Below are 18,712 nucleotides of genomic sequence, written 5' to 3' on the forward strand. Positions count from 1 at the left end.
CTCCTTTGCCCTTTTCTCTTTCTGATATTCTGCACAGCAACAGGGACAGGTGATAGACAAGCCTGACTCCTCCCCTCTCTGGGCCCTAGGTGACTGAGGCCATATGAGGAAGTGCAGCTGCCAACACCAGAGGAAACATTCTAATAACAAGAGTTCAAAAGTTCAATCATGTAAGCATATTCTGCAGATGAGACGTCTTAGCTAATTCTGATTCTCCTACCACAAAAATCTGAATTCACCCCCAGTCGCCGAACGCCTCCTCAGAAAGTCACTCTTCTGAAGGCATCGGATCCTCCCATAGCACCACAGGGAGCGAACACAATAGACTCCACAATAGCCACACTGTCTGACACCCAGGTTTAAGCATTTTAGCAGACGCTTTTATCCAGAGTGAGTGCATACATTCTCCCCCGTGGGAATAGAACCCACAACTCCAGCGTTGCAAGCCAGTTGGCTCTACCAACTGAGCCACAGGCTACGTAGCCCTGTTGGAACACTTCGTTAGTGGCGGGATATTATTAATATATGCATATGCCGTGTTTTTTAAAATCTGTTTTGTGTACAGATTTAACAGCTTATCACTGCCTATCCTCGACGATATATCGATTCTATGATTCCAAGTACCGATTCTTTACAATTATTCAGTTGATTGTTTTACGATGATAATAAACATTCTGAAACGAACAAGTATTCAGACCCCTTGACTTTTTCCACATTTTGTTACATTACAGCCTTATTCTAAAATGGATTATATAGTTTTTTCCCCCCCTTATCAATCTACACACAATACCCCATAATGACAAAGCAGAAACAGGTTTTTAGAATTGCAAATGTATTCATAATAAAAAAACGGAAATATTACATTTACATAAGTATTCAGACCCTTTACTCAGTACTTTGTTGAAGCACCTTTGGCAGTGATTACAGCCTAGAGTCTTCTTGGGTATGACGCTACAAGCTTGGCACACCTGTAATTGGGGAGTTTTTCCCATTATTCTTTGCAGATCCTCTCATGCTCTGTCAGGTTGGATGGGGGAGCGTTGCTGCACAGCTATTTTCAGGTCTCTCAAGTCATGTTAGATCAAGTTCAAGTCCAGGCTCTGGCTGGGCCACCCAAGGACATTCAGAGACTTGCCACTCCTGTGTTGTCTTGGCTGTGTGCTTAGGGTCGTTGTCCTGTTGGAAGGTGAACCTTTGCCCCAGTCAGTTTTCATCAAGGATCTCTCTATACTTTGCTCCATTCATCTATCCCTCTATCCTGACTAGCCTCCCAGTCCCTGCCGCTGAAAAACGTCACCACAGCATAATGCTGCCACCACCATGCTTCACCGTAGGGATGGTGCAAGGTTTCCTCTAGACGTGACGCTTGGCATTCAGGCCAAATAGTTCAATCTTGTTTCTTATGGTCTGAGAGTCTGTAGGTGGGTTTTGGCAAACTCCAAGCAAGCGGTCATGTGCTTTTATACTGAAGAGTGGCTTCCGCCTCGCCACTCTACCATAAAGGCCTGATTGGTGGAGTGCTGCAGAGATGGTTGTCCTTCTGGAAGGTTCTCCCATCTCCACAGAGTAACTCTGGAGCTCTGTCAGTGTGACCACCGGGTTCTTGATCACCTCCCTGACCAAGGCCCTTCTCCCCTGATTGCTCAGTTTGGCCGGGCGGACAGCTCTAGGAAGAGTCTTTGTGGTTCCAAACTTCTTCCATGTAATAATGATGGAGGCCATTTTGTTCTTGGGGACCTTCAATGCTGCGGACATATTTTGGTGCCTCCACACAATCCTGTCTTGGAGCTCCACAGACAATTCCTTCGGCCTCATGGCTTGGTTTTTGCTCTGACATGGACTGTCAACTGTGGGACCTTATATAGACAGGTGTGTGCCTTTTTAAAAATCGTGTCCAATCAATGGAATGTACCACAGGTGGACTCCAAGTTGTTGAAACATCTCAAGGTTGATCAATGGAAACAGGATGCACATGAGCTCAATTTTGAGTCTCATAGCAAAATGTCTGAATACTTATCTAAATAAGGTTTATTTTTAATAAATGTGCAAAAATGTACAACCTGTTTTCGCTTTGTCGTTATGGGGTATTGTGTGTAGATTGATAAGGAATAAGACTGTAATGTAACAAAATGTGGAAAAAGTCAAGGGGTCTGAATGCGCTGCATACTGAACAATGTTATGAAGAAAAAAGGACAGCAGAATGTATGTTTAGAAATGAGATCTTCTCAATGTTTAATTAGAATGGTATTTCTATCAATTGGCATTTTTATTAAAGGATCTTGTGTTATGTATTCTTATACAATGCATTTTGTGTGTTTAGATAGTGTAAAGATTAGGTGCAGGTGTCTAAGGCACAGTAGGTGGCAGTATAGTTAAGGAATGGACTCTGTGCTGGGCTGTTGTTGCCAGGCCAAATAGGCGATACAATACAATCTCAGATAAGATTTGGTGCCTCCACACAATCCTGTCTTGGAGGGCTAACAGTTTGGAGTCCAAAACAAAACAGTTAATTACATTCATCCAAACATTTGACATTTGAACAATTGATGCACAAAAAAAAAAATGAATGGAAAGGCATTCCCATGAATCATACCACTCCTATGAACATTGAGTTAATCATTTGATAGTACATGTCAGAAAATACCCATAATTATCCATACATGTTTCTTTATGCTTTTAATGATCCATGCATGTTTTACAGTTTTGAAACGAAGGACACCCTTTGAAAAGGGTTTTTCATAGGCCGTCTGTAACATCACTTGCACATCACTGCCAAATCTTTCCAATCCCTCCCAGAAATGGTTAACTGTCTGTACGCATATGATCCAGCAGTCAGCAGCCAGCCAAGCAATATTGTGCCATTTCTCCATATTATACCAACTCTGTTAGGATACTACCCATGCAAAGTAGGCTATTGCATTCAGTGACTGTCTCTGGAGAATATATTTTTAATCTCCTAGATGTAATGAAGTAGAAAGACCCCAGACTGAGCAGCTCGCGGGGTGTGTAGGTGGGTGGGTGTGTGCGTGCGTGTAATGGTGGGGGGTTGGAGGTGACCCTATGGATAAAAACCTGGTGATGTATCTCCCCCTCTCATTCTCTCCGTCACACACACACACACTTTCTGCCTCACACAAACACAGAGACACACACAGGAGGCGGTTCTCTCCAGTCCCTCTCCATCAGAAACAACTGACAGCCAGGCAGGCTAGCTGCATCCTCTGGTAGCTATAGCAGCAGCGCAGACAGCTACTAGCCGCCTCTACTGTCTGCTGCATCTGTCAGCTGGCCGCCTTTTGTGTCTCCCGAGTGTCCCGACTCCCATTTGTGCTCTCTATTGCGGGGGCTAAAGGAAACAACCAACAGCCAAACCAATGGACATGATGGGGAAGAAAGAACGCAGGGGCTGGGACTTCAAAGGCTTGCTGAAGAGGAACTGGCTGCTTATTGCAACCATTGTGTCGGTGCTGTTAGGTAAGTGAAAGCGAAGCCCCCATAATGTCTGCGCTCTGCTTAACGTGAAGAAGCCTTGGTTGATGTCACCCTTCCGCGAGGCTGCCCGTCTGTCTCCACTCTCTCCTTGCTCTGTCAGTGGTGGTGCATCCTACCCATTTCCCCTTCCCTCTGTCCTTTTTTTTGTCATTGCTTTCTCTCCTGATGTATTCCCCTGCTGCAGTCCAGGCTTGGAGTCATCCAGCAGCCTCTCTTGGTCATATAAGGATGCGTAGGGCTGGGGGCTGGTTGATTAGAATAGCAATGTGCACGCATGTGTGTGTTGTGTCCATAATGTCGGCTTGTGCATGCTGCATACCAACCTGGTCTCAGAGCCTTTCGTATGATTCTGTACGTAAATCCGAGACACTACCTTTAGTATCTGTTGCGTTTTGTATGTATTCATTTGTGGATGTCCATCACCAATTTCGTATGATATATTCCCGAATTCCAATTTGTGTTATATGTTACGAATTTACTAAACGTACAATATGTTACAAATTTCCAAAACGTACAATATGTTACACATTTTTCAAAATGTATGATATGTTACGAATTCTGTCTAGGTGGCTAACATTAGCTAGGCTAGGGGTTACAGTTAGGAGTTGGGTTAAGGTTAGGGCAAGAGTTGGATAAAATAATTAGGGGAAAGGTTAGCTAACATGCTAAGTAGTTGCAAAGTAGTAAGTAGTTGAAAAGGTGCAAATGAGCTAAAATGTTGTCCATGATGAGATTTGAACTCACAACCTTTGGGTTGCTAGACGTTTGCGTTTTACGACCAATCACCCTACTTTCGTTTTTGCCTTAAGTAACCATCTGTCTTATGTAAGCAAACCAAACGTAACATACTAATTTGGGTGTTCTGGACTTACGTTTACTATGTTACATCTAGTGTATGAGACCAGGCTGTGCATGCATCTGTGTGTGTGCTTATGCTGTGAGGATGTTCGAAGATGGATGCAAACAGTGTGTGACTGTGGCTGTTCATAATGAGTGTATCTGTGTGTGTTTGTGTGTGTGACTTATCATTACAGTGTGTGACTGTTCATAATTGTGCACGTGTGTGACTGATCATTATGCGTTCGCAGTTTCTGCTGCTGCTACGCCATTCATTGCCCAGTCTCCGACAGAGACAGGGTTCCCTGTGCTGAGCTTTGCTGCCTCCCAGAGCCTGTCTCGCAACCCCAGTCGAACGTGACTAGACTGAAGCGGCACACTCCACTGGCTCCTTCAGTCCAGTCAGTCGGTACAGCTGTTCTGCATGCAAGGTCCTGTCAATGTGATTCGCAAATAGTGTGATTCAGGGGCCATATATGGCCCAGCCCACCACAGCATTTCTGGCTTATGACATTTATTTAATAGATATAAAATACATAAGGGATAATCAACCGGGGGCTGTGGAGTCCTGTGGAAATAACCTACGACACAGTCTAGCCGTGGTATAAACTATAATATGCTCCTTTGTTGTCATTCAAAGTGCTAAAATGCAACGATGAGCTCACAGCGAAAGGCTAATGGTGGTGGTGGACAATTAATCAAAAAATGCATTGTTAATTATGGAACGTATCACTTTATTATGCAGAGAAGGCTATTATTTATTTAGATTTATTCACACCCCCCTCTGAAGCTGCCTGCGACCCCTTGTTTTTAGAAAGAATTACAAACCAATTTGTATGGCCCCTGTCACCGAAATGTCCTACCCTTCAACAATTTTTGGTGCTTGCTTGGCTTCTTAATGGTTGGACATTTATAATTTTATGAACTAAATGGACTTTGGCTCAGTGGCAGTATTGTGTCTAATGCGTTTTAAAGGCTTTCGACCAATTAAATGATAAATGCTGACTTTGAAGTGTCCTCCACAAGGATTACACCATCTGCTTAAGCAGAGTTTTAGAATGTCAACATAAACCTGTGTTGGTCCAAATGCACATGGCAAAATTGATAATCCATTCCTATTTTTATTGATCTTTCTTACATTTTAAGAGCTGCAGTGGAGAGGAGTGGGGGTTAAAAGAGCCAATTGGAACCCGGGGACATGGCATATGAGGGTGCAGTGAGATACCTGATGGGTTGGACGATACTTTTCTCATCAATCATCTTGGGGGGAAAAACATATCCTTAACTGGAAATCAACCAAATCCTCCATCGTTAAAACAATGGAACGGTCAAATGCTTTATTATCTGAATGTTGAAAGTGCGTGGGCGACTGAGAGAAAGAAAATGGTGCAGTTTGAGGCCATATGGCGGAGTGACGCGGGCGCTGGAGATGAGGGTGGGAGCAGGTGGGTCTGGGCAGGGGTGATGTTGTGGATGTTTGTGTGCATCTGTACGTTGTTGTTTGTATAATATGTTTTGTATAGTTTTAAAAAAATGCAATAAAATCTTTAGAAAATATAAATAGTGAGGCCTCCCGGGTGGCGCAGTGGTGCCACCAGAGATTCTGTGTTAAAGCCCAGGCTCTGTCGCAGCCGGCCGCGACCGGGAGGCCCATGGGGCGATACACAATTGGCCCAGTGTCGTCCGGGTTAGGGAGGGTTTGGCCGGCAGAGAAATCCTTGTCTCATTGCGTACTAGCGACTCCTGTGGCGGGCCGGGCGCAGTGCACACTGACCAGGCCGCCAGTTGAACAGTGTTTCCTCTGACACATTAGTGCGGCTGGCTTCCGGGTTGGATGTGCTGTGTGGATAGGTTGTGTTTCGGAGGACGCATGGCTCTCGACCTTTACCTCTCCCGAGTCCGTACGGGAGTTATGGCGATGAGACAAGACTGTAACTACTACCAATTGGATACAACGAAATTGGGGAGAAAAAAGGGGTAAATAAAAAAATATATATATAAATAAGGAAGCCGTGGACTTTTAGGTGGCCATAGTAGTGTCCCATTTGAATTCTGGCCTAAGTTTGAGTGTTCTGATTGAGCCTTAATTTTTCGTGAATTTCATTGGCGAAATGGCAGAATACGCCTTTAATTAACACCCCTAATTAAGTGACATGGAATCTTGAGTGACAACAGAGAAGTCAGGACCTCGTTTGAATTACATGCTGAGATGAGCACTCTTGTCAGTCTGTAATTTGGTTGGATGCCATGGAACACCTTAAACAGAAAATGAGTTCTGCCATTGGATGACAAAAATTCACTACTCCACCATGTGGCCTCTGTTGCTGACCACTACTCTTTAATGGCAAGGCAGCCCCTTTCATGCCAGTTCTGTACTTAAGTAATTACATGGGAGGTATTGTTGGCCGTCATCATGTATGTTTCATTCATAAGTAAGTCATTTAGCTTTGCCAATAACTGTCCTGTTGTGGCAGTACGAAAATGCATGCACTCACTACTTACTGTAAGTCGCTCTGGATAAGAGTGTCTGCTAAATGACTAAAATGCAAATGCTGCAAGATTTCCATCTCCACATGGCCTGTATTCTCAGAGTAGGAGTGCTGATCTAGGATCAGGTCCCCCTTCTCCATATAATCATATTTATTAGCATCTAAAAGACAAAACTGATCCTAGCACACATACTCTAAGATGCTTTCTGAATACCGACCCAGATCTCAAGAGATGTGCCGACTCATCTTTTTAATTAAACCATGAAAACTGATCAGAAAACGGCATGGAGAGTGCGATTCGTCATTTTTGGAAGCACATTATTTTACAGAAATTGCCTGATATTTACATATAAATTGCATGGCAAAATGCTAATTACAACATAACTTATGAATCACTTGTTTGTTTCGGTAGTATTCGTCTAGGCATGTGCAATGTCTATTTGGGTGTATTTGGTTCTCAGCATGTCAACATGACCCATCCAGTAGCCCCCACAACAGTTTCTAACCTTATCCCCACCATTAACACTAAACCACTACTATACAGTGTATTCATTATGAGAGATTTTATTTTTCAATAGGAATGATGTAACTTGTTCAGTTACGATTCGCTGTGTCATCACCTTGCACAAGGATATTTTATGGTGGCCTGTAATGGTTGATAACACACTCGGGGGGGGGGGGGATTTGAGAAACTCACTGTATGTGGCATTTATGGGCGAAAACCCCCCACAGCGATGCGCATTGAGCCTTATAAAAACGCCAAGACAGGCAGCCCGCTTGGCCAATAAACTAATGCTCTCCAAGGTCGTTGTTGCTGCGCAGGTCAGCAATAGCAATGCTACTCTAGCAGCTTATGGCTAAAGGAAGTGTTTTCCTCAATGTCACAACCTTGAGCCAGCGTCATGAAAGACAGAGCAACCTTGGCCCGTAAAACTAAAAACAAGAAAATGACATGGGCATAATATTGTGGTAGCTTACAGGGCAGCTCTGAAATGATAATGATGTTTCCGTTTTAATTTGACGTGGCAGGCAGGTCAAACATCAATATTGTTCCTTTTTGTCATCATTATCTCGCCCTCTCTCTGTTCTCCCACTTTACAATTCCACTGTGAAAATGCCTCATACTCAGTGTGCGGCTAGCGTGGGACACAGTCTGCAATAATACAGTGTGATGTATCGAACTAGCCACGCATTGAACTAACCTGTGTGAACCAACCTCTTGAATTGGCTGTCTTATTTATCTCTTTCTCTCTCTCACTCTCCCTCCTCCTCTCTCCTTCCTTCCCTCTCTCCCTCAGGGATAGGTCTTGGGGTGGTGGTCAGGGAATATGCCTCCCTCTCCCACCTTCATAAGCAGTATTTTGGCTTCCCGGGAGAGATCCTGATGCGGATGCTCAAGCTGGTCATCCTGCCCCTCATCATCTCCAGCATGATAACAGGTAACTTGGGATGAATTGCATCTCAGTCACTCAGCACTATGTTTAAAGAAGAGGGCCATCAGAGAAGGTTAAGATATCTTAAGTATTAATCCTCTTAGAAGAACTTGGGCAGCTTTCTTTGCCTCGGGCCATGGCAAGCGGATCTTCTTGAGTTCTGCGTCTAGACACCTGCGACAGGTCATTGTTGCGCCAGATATCTTAGATATTAAGGACAAATTAAATAGTGATTGTCATTGAGACTTGTTGACAGACATGTCTCCTTTGGGTGAACAACAGGTCAATTGTCTTTCTGTCTTGTTTGTGGTCACAGGAGTCGCCGCCCTGGATTCGGAAGTTTCTGGAAAGATAGGTTTGAGGGCTGTGGTGTATTACTTCTCCACCACCATCATCGCAGTTATTCTGGGTGAGTTAACAGGATGACTGGCTTGGTCTCATTCTCTTTCAGCTGCTCCCCCGTCTGTTATGAAGCATGACGACACTGAACAAAATGTGGAAGGTTTCAGTGCCTCATGCTTCAGATTAAGTGAGTGACAGACTGACTATGTAACATGTTGTTATTTACACATCAACATTGAAAGCTGAATATTGACTGATGGTTATAACATGTGTTCCAGGTATTGTATTGGTGATGACCATCAAACCTGGTGTCTCTCAGGAGGCCGAACATATCGACAGGACAGGGACCACACCAAACGTCACAACTGTCGACACTCTACTGGATCTTGTCAGGTGACAGCTACCGCTTCATACCATCATATAGACGAATACTTTTGTAGAATTTCTACAAAAGGTCCGTTCTCCATCAGTCGGAGGTGCAGTGTGTATAACATTTCCACATTTGTCTCACATTGTTGCCATCTCAACATGTCTTGTTCCATCCACAGAAACATGTTTCCTGAAAACCTACTGCAGGCTTGTTTCCAACAGGTAACCGTCATTTGTCTGATTTGTACATTAAAGCTTTCAGTTACTAGCCTGGTACCAGGTGTGTTTGCGCTGTCTTGCCAATTCTCATAAGAGTTGACAAGACAGCACAAACAGATTTGGGGCCAGGCTATACAATCACTGCACTTTGAAGAGAAAACATGATCCTACATTAAAATGTAACCATGTCAAATGTAACTATTTCAATTCAACCTATTCAATCATTCCAGTACAAGACAAAGCGCAAAGAGCTGGAACCACCTAAAGTGAAGGGGAACACTACAATTACAATGTTCCCTCCTCTCTCTACCGCTGTCATGGCAACCGTTTTCCCCGCAGAGGTAGGTGTCACTGTTTCCATGTGTTTATCCACCTGCGTGTCAAAAGCTGCGATTTGATAGGATCAAAGCTGCTAAGCCTGGTTTACTTTTAATCAGATGTGGTTTACTTTTTAAACCTGATTAGTTAATCAGATGTGGTTAAAGTTAATCAGATGACTATCTGTCCAATCACAATCTTTTGTCTTTGTGGGTTGAAAATGTGGGTCTTCAACTTAGCCTTTGTGAATCTACACCTGACCACCCACATCTAATGTGATGGATATGACCATAAATCAACTTACATTATGATGCCACTGTGTAGATGGGTCACTATGTTGTGATCTGAGGAAAAAGCTCAAGACATGTATGTCAGCCCACTGTAACACAATTTTTAACCCATTTTTCTCCTCAATTTTGTGATAGCCAATTGGTAGTTACATTCTTGTCCCATCGCTGTAACTCCCGTACGAACTCGGGAGAGTCAAAGTTTGAGAGCCATGCGTCCTCCCAAACATGACCCTGCCAAGCCGCAACTGCTTCTTGACACACTGCTCGCTAAACCCGGAAGCCAGCCGCACCAATGTGTTGGAGGAATCACTGTCCAACTGGCGACCGTTTCAGAATGCACAGGAGTCGCTATAGAGCGTGACTCCTGCGGACATCCCGGCCGGCCAAACCCTCCTCTAACCCGGACAATGCTGGGCCAATTGTGCGCCGCCTCATGGGTCTCTCGGTCGCAGCTGGCTTTGTAGTGACGCCTCTAGCACTGAGATGCAGTGCCTTAGACTGCTGCACCACTTGGGAGGCCCCACAAGTGGATCTTTTGACCAAAATCTATTTTGAACTTAAACTACTTTCTTCCTTATTTTTCCCCTCTGCAGAACATCACCAAGGACTATAAGATAGTCGGGTCATATTCTGATGGGATCAACGTGCTGGGCCTCATCGTGTTCTGTGTGGCGTTCGGCCTTGTCATCGGCAAGATGGGCGAAAGGGGACGCATTCTGCTGGAATTCTTTGATGCTTTAAACGAGGCCACCATGAGGCTAGTCCAGATTATCATGTGGTACGATACAGCCTGTTAGACGACATACATCGCTCACTTACAGTACACAACAGCTGTTTAGGTGAATTCATCCGGTAGCTGTTTTCTATGCTATTGTAGATGTAATGCTAACATTTCTGTGGTGGTGATGATGATAGTGATGATGATGATCATAACAATGGCATTAACAACACTACACTCAGAAAAAAAGTGGTCATCTAGAACCTAAAAGGGTTATTCGGCTGTCCCCATAGGAGAACCCTTTTTGGTTCCAGGTAGAACCATGTTGGGTTCCGTATAGAACCCTTTCCACAGAGGGTTCTACCTGGAACCCAAAATGGTTCTACCTGGAACTAAAACGGGTTTTCCTATGGGGACAGTCAAAGAACCCTTTCAGAAACTTTTTTCTAAGAGTGTATTGTTGCAATTACAGCTACATGCCAGTGGGGATACTCTTCCTCATAGCTGCCAAGATCATCGAGGTAGAAGACTGGGAGATCTTCAGAAAGATGGGCCTGTACATGGTGACAGTGCTGAGTGGGTGAGTCTGAGCCAGCCATCTTAGTCCCTCTTTCTCTTTCTGATACTTCGCCACAACAATGCTAGATTTATAGCTGGCATTAGGGTCCAGGTTTCCTGCAAAGATACTGTAAAAGCCCAGCTCTGTCCCGGCACAGATAAGAACCAAGGACATTTAAAACTGCTCAACCTGCAGTTGCAGTAATGAGGCCTTTGGCGAACGCCTGTCCAACCCGTAAATTTACCGGACAGAATGATGCTTCTGGGTGACCAGCAAAAGGAAACTGAGTTTAGTGAGGGGGAACGCAGTCATGTGTGTCCCAAATGGCTATATAGTGCACTACTTTTGACCAGAGACCTATGGGCCCTGGTCATAAAGTAGTAGACTATAAAAGGAAAAGGATGCCATTTGGGACGCCACCCTGGTCATTGTGTTATTATAAGCTGGAGGAGGAGAGTTTTAGTCCCCAGTTAACGCCAGGGGTTAGTCAGCTATTTCTTACAACGAGTCAAAACTTGTTTGATCATCACAATTTTTTAATCAGACACTTTCTTTTTCATGGCAATGTAATGTTTTATTTCTCTCCTTAGCCTAGCTATCCACTCCACCATTTGTCTGCCGCTGATCTACTTTGCCATTGTGAGGAAGAACCCGTATACCTTTACCTTAGGGATGGCCCAGGCACTGGTCACTGCTCTCATGATCTCTTCCAGGTAAGCCTCAGTCACTATTCAGCATCATACAGTCGTGGCCAAAAGTTTTGAGAATGACACAAATATTTAATTTTCAGAAAGTCTGCTGCCTCAGTTTGTATGATGGCAATTTGCATATACTCCAGAATGTTATGAAGAGTGATCAGATGAGGGCCTCCCGGGTGGCGCAGTGGTTAAGGGCGCTGTACTGCAGCGCCAGCTGTGCCATCAGAGTCCCTGGGTTCGCGCCCAGGCTCTGTCGTAACCGGCCGCGACCGGGACGTCCGTGGGGCGACGCACAATTGGCCTAGCGTCGTCCGGGTTAGGGAGGGATTGGTCGGTAGGGATCTGGTTGGGGTACGGCTGGTTGGGTTGTGTATCGGAGGACGCATGACATTCAGCCTTTGTCTCTCCCGAGCCCGTACGGGAGTTGTAGCAATGAGACAAGATAGTAGCTACTACAACAATTGGATACCACGAAATTGGGGAGAAAAAAGGGGTAAAAAAAAAAGAGTGATCAGATGAACTGCAATGAATTGCAAAGTCCCTCTTTTCCATGCAAATGAACTGAATCCCAAAAATACATTTCCACTGCATTTCAGCCCTGCCACAAAAGGACCAGCTGATCATGTCAGTGATTCTCTCGTTAACACAGGTGTGAGTGTTGACGAGGACAAGGCTGGAGATCACTCTGTCATGCTGATTGAGTTCGAATAACAGACTGGAAGCTTCAAAAGAAAGGTGGTGCTTGGAATCATTGTTCTTCCTCTGTCAATCATGGTTACCTGCAAGGCAACGCATGCCGTCATCATTGCTTTGCACAAAAAGGGCTTAACAGGCAAGGATATTGCTGCCAGTAAGATTGCACCTAAATCAACCATTTATCGGATCATCAAGAACTTCAAGGAGAGCGGTTCAATTGTTGTGACGAAAGCTTCAGGGCACCAAAGAAAGTCCAGCAAGCGCCAGGACCGTCTCCTAAAGTTGATTCAGCTGCGGGATCGGAGCACCACCAGTACAGAGCTTGCTCAAGAATGGCAGCAGGCAGGTGTGAGTGCATCTGCACACACAGTGAGGCGAAGACTGTTGGAGGATGGCCTGGTGTCAAGAAGGACAGCAAAGAAGCCACTTCTCTCCAGGAAAAACATCAGGGACAGACTGATATTCTGCAAAAGGCACAGCGATTGGACTGCTGAGGACTAGGGTAAAGTAATTTTCTCTGATGAATCCCCTTTCCGATTGTTTGGGGCATCCGTAAAAAAGCTTGTCCGGAGAAGACAAGGTGAGCGCTACCATCAGTCCTGTGTCATGCCAACAGTAAAGCATCCTGAGACCATTCATGTGTGGGGTTGCTTCTCAGCCAAGGGAGTGGGCTCACTCAAAATTTTGCCTAAGAACACAGCCATGAATAAAGAATGGTACCAACACATTCTCCGTGAGCAACTTCTCCCAACCATCCAGGAACAGTTTGGTGACGATCAATGCTTTTTCCAGCATGATGGAGTACCTTGCCATAAAGCAAAAGTGATAACTAAGTGGCTCGGGGAAAAAAACATCGATATTTTGGGTCCATGGCCAGGAAACTCCCCAGACCTTAATCTCATTGAGAACTCGTGGTCAATCCTCAAGAGGCGGGTGGACAAACAAAAACCCACACATTCTGACAAACTCCAAGCATTGATTATGCAAGAATGGGCTGCCATCAGTCAGGATGTGGCCCAGAAGTTAATTGACAGCATGCCAGGGCGGATTGCAGAGGTCTTGAAAAAGCGTCAACACTGAAAATATTGACTCTTTGCATCAACTTCATGTAATTGTCAATAAAAGTCTTTGACACTTATGAAATGCTTGTAATTATACTTCAGTATTCCATAGTAATATCTAAAGACACTGAAGCAGCAAACTTTGTGAAAATGTATATTTGTGTCATTCTCAAAACTTTTGGCCACGACTGTACAATCTGTTGTCTATAGCAAAGCATAGATGTAATGGCTGACTTATCTATGTATCCATCCATCTATCTATACAATCCACCCATCCATCTATCCGTGCATCCATCCTGCATTCAACTTAAATACGACCTCTAGCTCTGCCACCCTGCCGGTCACCTTCCGCTGTGCCGAAGAGAACCTCCGGATCGACAAGAGGATCACCCGCTTCGTGTTGCCTGTGGGCGCCACTATCAACATGGATGGCACGGCTCTCTACGAGGCGGTTGCTGCCATCTTCATTGCCCAGCTCAATGACTACTCTCTGGATGTGGGTCAGATTGTCACCATCAGGTAAATCACCAACAGCCTACGTCGAAATTAGATTTGATATTCTTTGTACATAATTTGAGCAAGTTAAAGTGTCTTCGTATACTTGTGATCAGAACCCATAGCCTTTGGTGGCATTGGACTTTAGCTGCTCTGAATGAGTATGCCACTCAGTGATGTAAGAAAAAAACCATATTTGAGCTTGACAAAACTGAAAAAACTCAGGTGAAATCGGCTGTCACATCCATTTATACCATCTGTCGTGTCATTATGTTGGTATCAAGCATCTGACCTAATAATATGTCAGGGTAAAGGATTTGTAAAGATGTTAACTTACTCCAATTTCAGTATAACAGCAACAGTAGCCAGCATCGGAGCTGCCGGTGTACCTAACGCTGGACTTGTCACCATGGTGATTGTGCTGACTGCCGTTGGACTACCTGCAAATGATGTCACTTTAATTGTTGCTGTGGATTGGCTACTGTGAGTAATACCTTGTTGAGCATAATATTGTCAAGATAAATTATTATTTTAGTGATGAATACAACAGTGCGAGATGTTAAAGGTAGACTCAGCAATATAACATCACCATACGCAGTGGTGCGACTTCTTAAGAGAAAACAGACTTTCAATTTGTCAAGACTGCCACTACTCTCTCTTCCCGATTTGTGCCATCCCTTGAGCAATGCCCAAGAGGGCCAGTCTTGGCAGAATACATTTTGTTGTTGTTGATGTCTGTAAGCAGGGAGTTGCCCAGCAACGTATGATGATGTGATATTGCAAAGTCAACAGTATCTTTAACTAACTCATAATCAACAGACAATAGTCACTCACCATACCCCCTCCGGCTGTTTTAGAGACCGCTTCCGCACCATGATCAACGTGCTGGGGGATGCCTACGGAGCTGGCATTGTCCAGAAGCTGTCCAGGCGGGAGCTGGAGAGGATGGACATCACCTCGGACGTGGACGTGACCAACCCCTTCGTCCTGGAGACCACGCTGGACGATGAAGAGTGTGAGAAAAAGTCTTATGTCAACGGCGGCTTCACCATCGACAAGACCGATGCCATCTCCTTCACCGAGACTTCACAGTTTTAGGAAGGAGGGCGGGGAGCCAAGAAGTGCCATTGCTGCTAGATGTTAGCCTGGTGGTCCCATCCTGTTTGTAAGCATGTTTCTAGATCTGTTTGTGCTGTCTTGCCAACTCCTATGGTCATTGGCGTGACAACGACTATTGGTGTTGGCGAGACAACACAAACAGACCTGGTACCAGGCTAGTCTGTTTGTGATTAAGCCAACTCCTGTCTATGTTCGTTCATTGCCATGTATACAGTGTAGTACGGCTTGACAAGGATACAAGAGTTGGCTATAGCCAGGGGTGAAAGTCAATTTAATTTCTTCCCAGTACGGGACCGCCTATGTGTGTACGCACTTCATCATAGAATTGCATATAGAATCCCTATTCATTCATAATGATCTCTGTGGGCTTAGTTGTAAAGATTTATAATTAAGGCCTCCCGTGTGGCGCAGCGGTCTAAGGCACTGCGGTGCTTGAGATGTCACTACAGATCTGGGTTCAATCCCGGGCTGTGTCCCAGCCGGCTGCGACCGGGAGACCCGTGAGGCGACGCACAATTGGCCCAGTGTCGTCCAGGCTAGGGGACGGTTAGCCCGTCACACTCTAGCGACTCCTGTGGCGGGCCGGGCGCATGCACGCTGACACGGTCGCCAGTTGGACGGTGTTTCCTCCGACACATTGGTGCGGCTGGCTTCAGGGTTACGCGAACAGTGTGTCAAGAAGCAGTGCGGGGTCATGTTTCGGAAGACGCGCGGCTCTCGACCTTCGCCTCTCCCAAGTCTATACGGGACTGTAACTACCAATTGGATATCACCAGAAAAAAATGTGTCATTAAAAAATGTAAATGTATTACCTTTTATTGTGGCATAAACACAACTAATCATTATGTTTTAATCTGATTGTCCAACAATCACTTCAAAAGGGCTCCTTTAGCCTATTAGTCTACTCGTGCACAATCATCCACTCAAAATATATTTCCAGCCTCCAAACAGTGGTGAATGGAAAGAGACACAAAACACCACAAAGTGTAATGACATTTTGACAAATGTCATTAGGCCAGAATTTATGCGCCCACTGCTGTTCGTTAGCGTCTTGGTGTCGGCCATTCATCTCTGCCTTGGGAAAATGTCAGTGTTCTTGTCGAGCCACATCGCATTTTTGGAGCGTAGGCTATCCCACCCGTTCAAGTCCATTTGCTCATTTTTCATGCCTCTGACATGCGGTAGCCTATTGATAAATAATGGTGAAATGGTTCTTGAAATGTTTTTCTTGAAATATTGTGACAGGCTCATGTTTTACCAGTACGGCATAACCCCACTATTTATTTTGCTGGGAGGCCATACTGGACCGTACCGTCTTGCTTTCATCCCTGGCTATAGCACATACAGTATACGACCAGACTTGGTAGAAATGTGAGGGGGGTTCGAAGCTATTCATAAAACCAGCGCTTGTAAAAGGGAGGAAAAAAACATGACATGAGACACTTTCAAGCTCGAACGTTTGCAACATTAGCCACCATGTGTTTTCTCTAAGAGCTATCATCCTGCTTTTTAACCACGAGCGGAAATCCTTCAAATGAGCTGGAAAGTGTCTGAATATGGCACCCTATTCCCTAAATAAGCCCTGGTCAAAAGTAGTGCACTATGTAGGGAATAATGTGCCCTTTCAGACAGTCCCATGCTCTCCTTTACTAAAAGCGCTTCCATCGTTATGTTGACATAATGAACACAGTCACTTTTGAACAAATCAATACTTTTGTTATTGTTTTTACATAAAGGGAACTAGGATATGGGGACTACAAGAGGAGTCAAGAGCTTTTGAAATTCATACCTCCACCGTGGGTGTGCAGGTATGTGTTCTGGTGGTCGTTTGTCTGTTTGTATTTGTGTCTGAGAAAACGTAAATAATATATCGCCGGGCTGAGCTGTGTAAATGTATTGCAAAAAAGAGCATGGAAGAAGAAATACAACTATATTCCAGACGTTCAATATACTGTGTATTGCAAAGATTCAAACAGACTTTCATAAACTACAGTGTTCCGCTTTGTTTGCCCTCCAGAAGATAACTACTCTTTACAAATGTCTTTTCATTTTTGTCAAAATTCTTGACAATTGTGTGTGTATTGTTAATGTTATTAAGCTTCCTGTGTCCAACTGTACAATATGTGCCAAACATCATATTCATTCATTCATTCACTTTGTATCATTCCATGTACATTTTTTCATTGCATGAAGCAATATGGCAAAGAAATACAGTGAAACTTGTAATGAACATAGACTTGCTATACAGTATGTATTTTTAAAGTGACAAATGGCCTTTAGTAAGACAATAGAGTTGATGGCACAATAACGAGGTTTTGGAGGTAAGACTTAATTGAATACTGTTAAATATTTGGAAATATTTTCATAATGAATTGCTAAAGAGTTAACGCTTAACCCTCGTTAAGGGGGGCTATATGGATGACTTAAGGATGGTCTTAGCGACAAAGGCTTTCTGATAGCTATAAAAGCTTCATGATAGTTTGTCAGAGAAACAATAGAAAATGGTGGGGCCTCTGAAGCAATGTTTCAGAAGACCCGGCAGTAGAATCCAGGAATGCAGTTGGTGCAATTCCAACTTTAACCATGGAACTTTAGTTAAATGAGATTTTAGAAAACCTCAGAATTATGAGCTCCAAACAGCTCATAAAAAGGCATTATGTACGTAATCACTTTGAGTGGTGATGAATTATTATTTTATGTAGCCTTACTTTAGCGATATGACCCATTCTGAGCCTTCACGTCAGTTGCAATCAAGATGTTTACATTTTTTTTTTTTTTATAATAATCTCCAATTTATTTCCATTTTTCATCCCTTGAGGCATGGGATTATTGAAACTGCCACTCAATGTTACAGCTCATTGCAATCCACCCTCTGTGACTTGTTTTTGTTCTACCACAGTGGCATAAGGGCCTAATTTGAGATAGTAGACAACTTTAATATATAACATTTCTGAAGCTGGCAAGATATTGGGTACTGGAAAGCAAATTGAGGGCAATTTGTAACATTTGATTAATCAGATGTGACTAAAAAAAAGCTTGTGAATCAGGTTCTTCTGTACATTTCAAAAGCACATGATGATATTAACAACAAATCAATAAATGGCTATATTGTGTACCATTCACAAATCACCTCAGTATATGAATCCACATGTACTAGATGTATCTAACTGCAAGCTAATAAAGACAAATATAACTTGGGCGTTTCTCTTTTGGAGGGGTTTCAAAAATGGTTGAGAATGTATTATTCCAGAGTTGTGGACATTACTTCTTTCATTTACTTGTTTTTTTTTGTGTCCGGCATCTGATTATTGAATGTGCATATTTTTCCTTTTTCTACTGAGAAGGGTTACTGTACACCGTTTTTTTAAATTATCTGTGAGCAGTGCTTGGCTTGGGCAGGAGATCACCTCACATTTTCAACAGCTTGAGCTCCTGTTCCTCTTATAGAATATTATCTCAAAAGTATTGTGAAACTCCTGCACCCAAATATAAACAGTACCGGCACCTATTTCAGTCCAAGTCAAGCACCGTCTATGAGAATGCCTTAACACAGGGTTTACCAAACTTTCTTGCTTCG

General features: G+C 43.9%; 1 protein-coding gene across 1 annotated transcript; it reads left to right on the top strand.

The window, feature by feature from the left end:
• Positions 1-3,297: 3,297 nt before the first annotated feature.
• LOC139416114 (solute carrier family 1 member 1) lies at positions 3,298-16,928 on the top strand. The gene is made up of 12 exons (XM_071164411.1): positions 3,298-3,474; positions 8,117-8,257; positions 8,568-8,660; positions 8,872-8,986; positions 9,142-9,184; positions 9,412-9,522; positions 10,383-10,567; positions 10,980-11,087; positions 11,657-11,779; positions 13,846-14,040; positions 14,365-14,499; positions 14,874-16,928. Exons 1-12 carry the CDS (start codon positions 3,375-3,377, stop codon positions 15,112-15,114), a joined length of 1,590 nt encoding a protein of 529 aa, XP_071020512.1. The 5' UTR covers positions 3,298-3,374; the 3' UTR covers positions 15,115-16,928.
• The last annotated feature ends 1,784 nt before the right edge of the window (positions 16,929-18,712 follow it).

Source organism: Oncorhynchus clarkii, chromosome 9, assembly GCF_045791955.1.
Source record: "Oncorhynchus clarkii lewisi isolate Uvic-CL-2024 chromosome 9, UVic_Ocla_1.0, whole genome shotgun sequence".
In the NCBI taxonomy this organism is placed as follows: domain Eukaryota; kingdom Metazoa; phylum Chordata; class Actinopteri; order Salmoniformes; family Salmonidae; genus Oncorhynchus; species Oncorhynchus clarkii.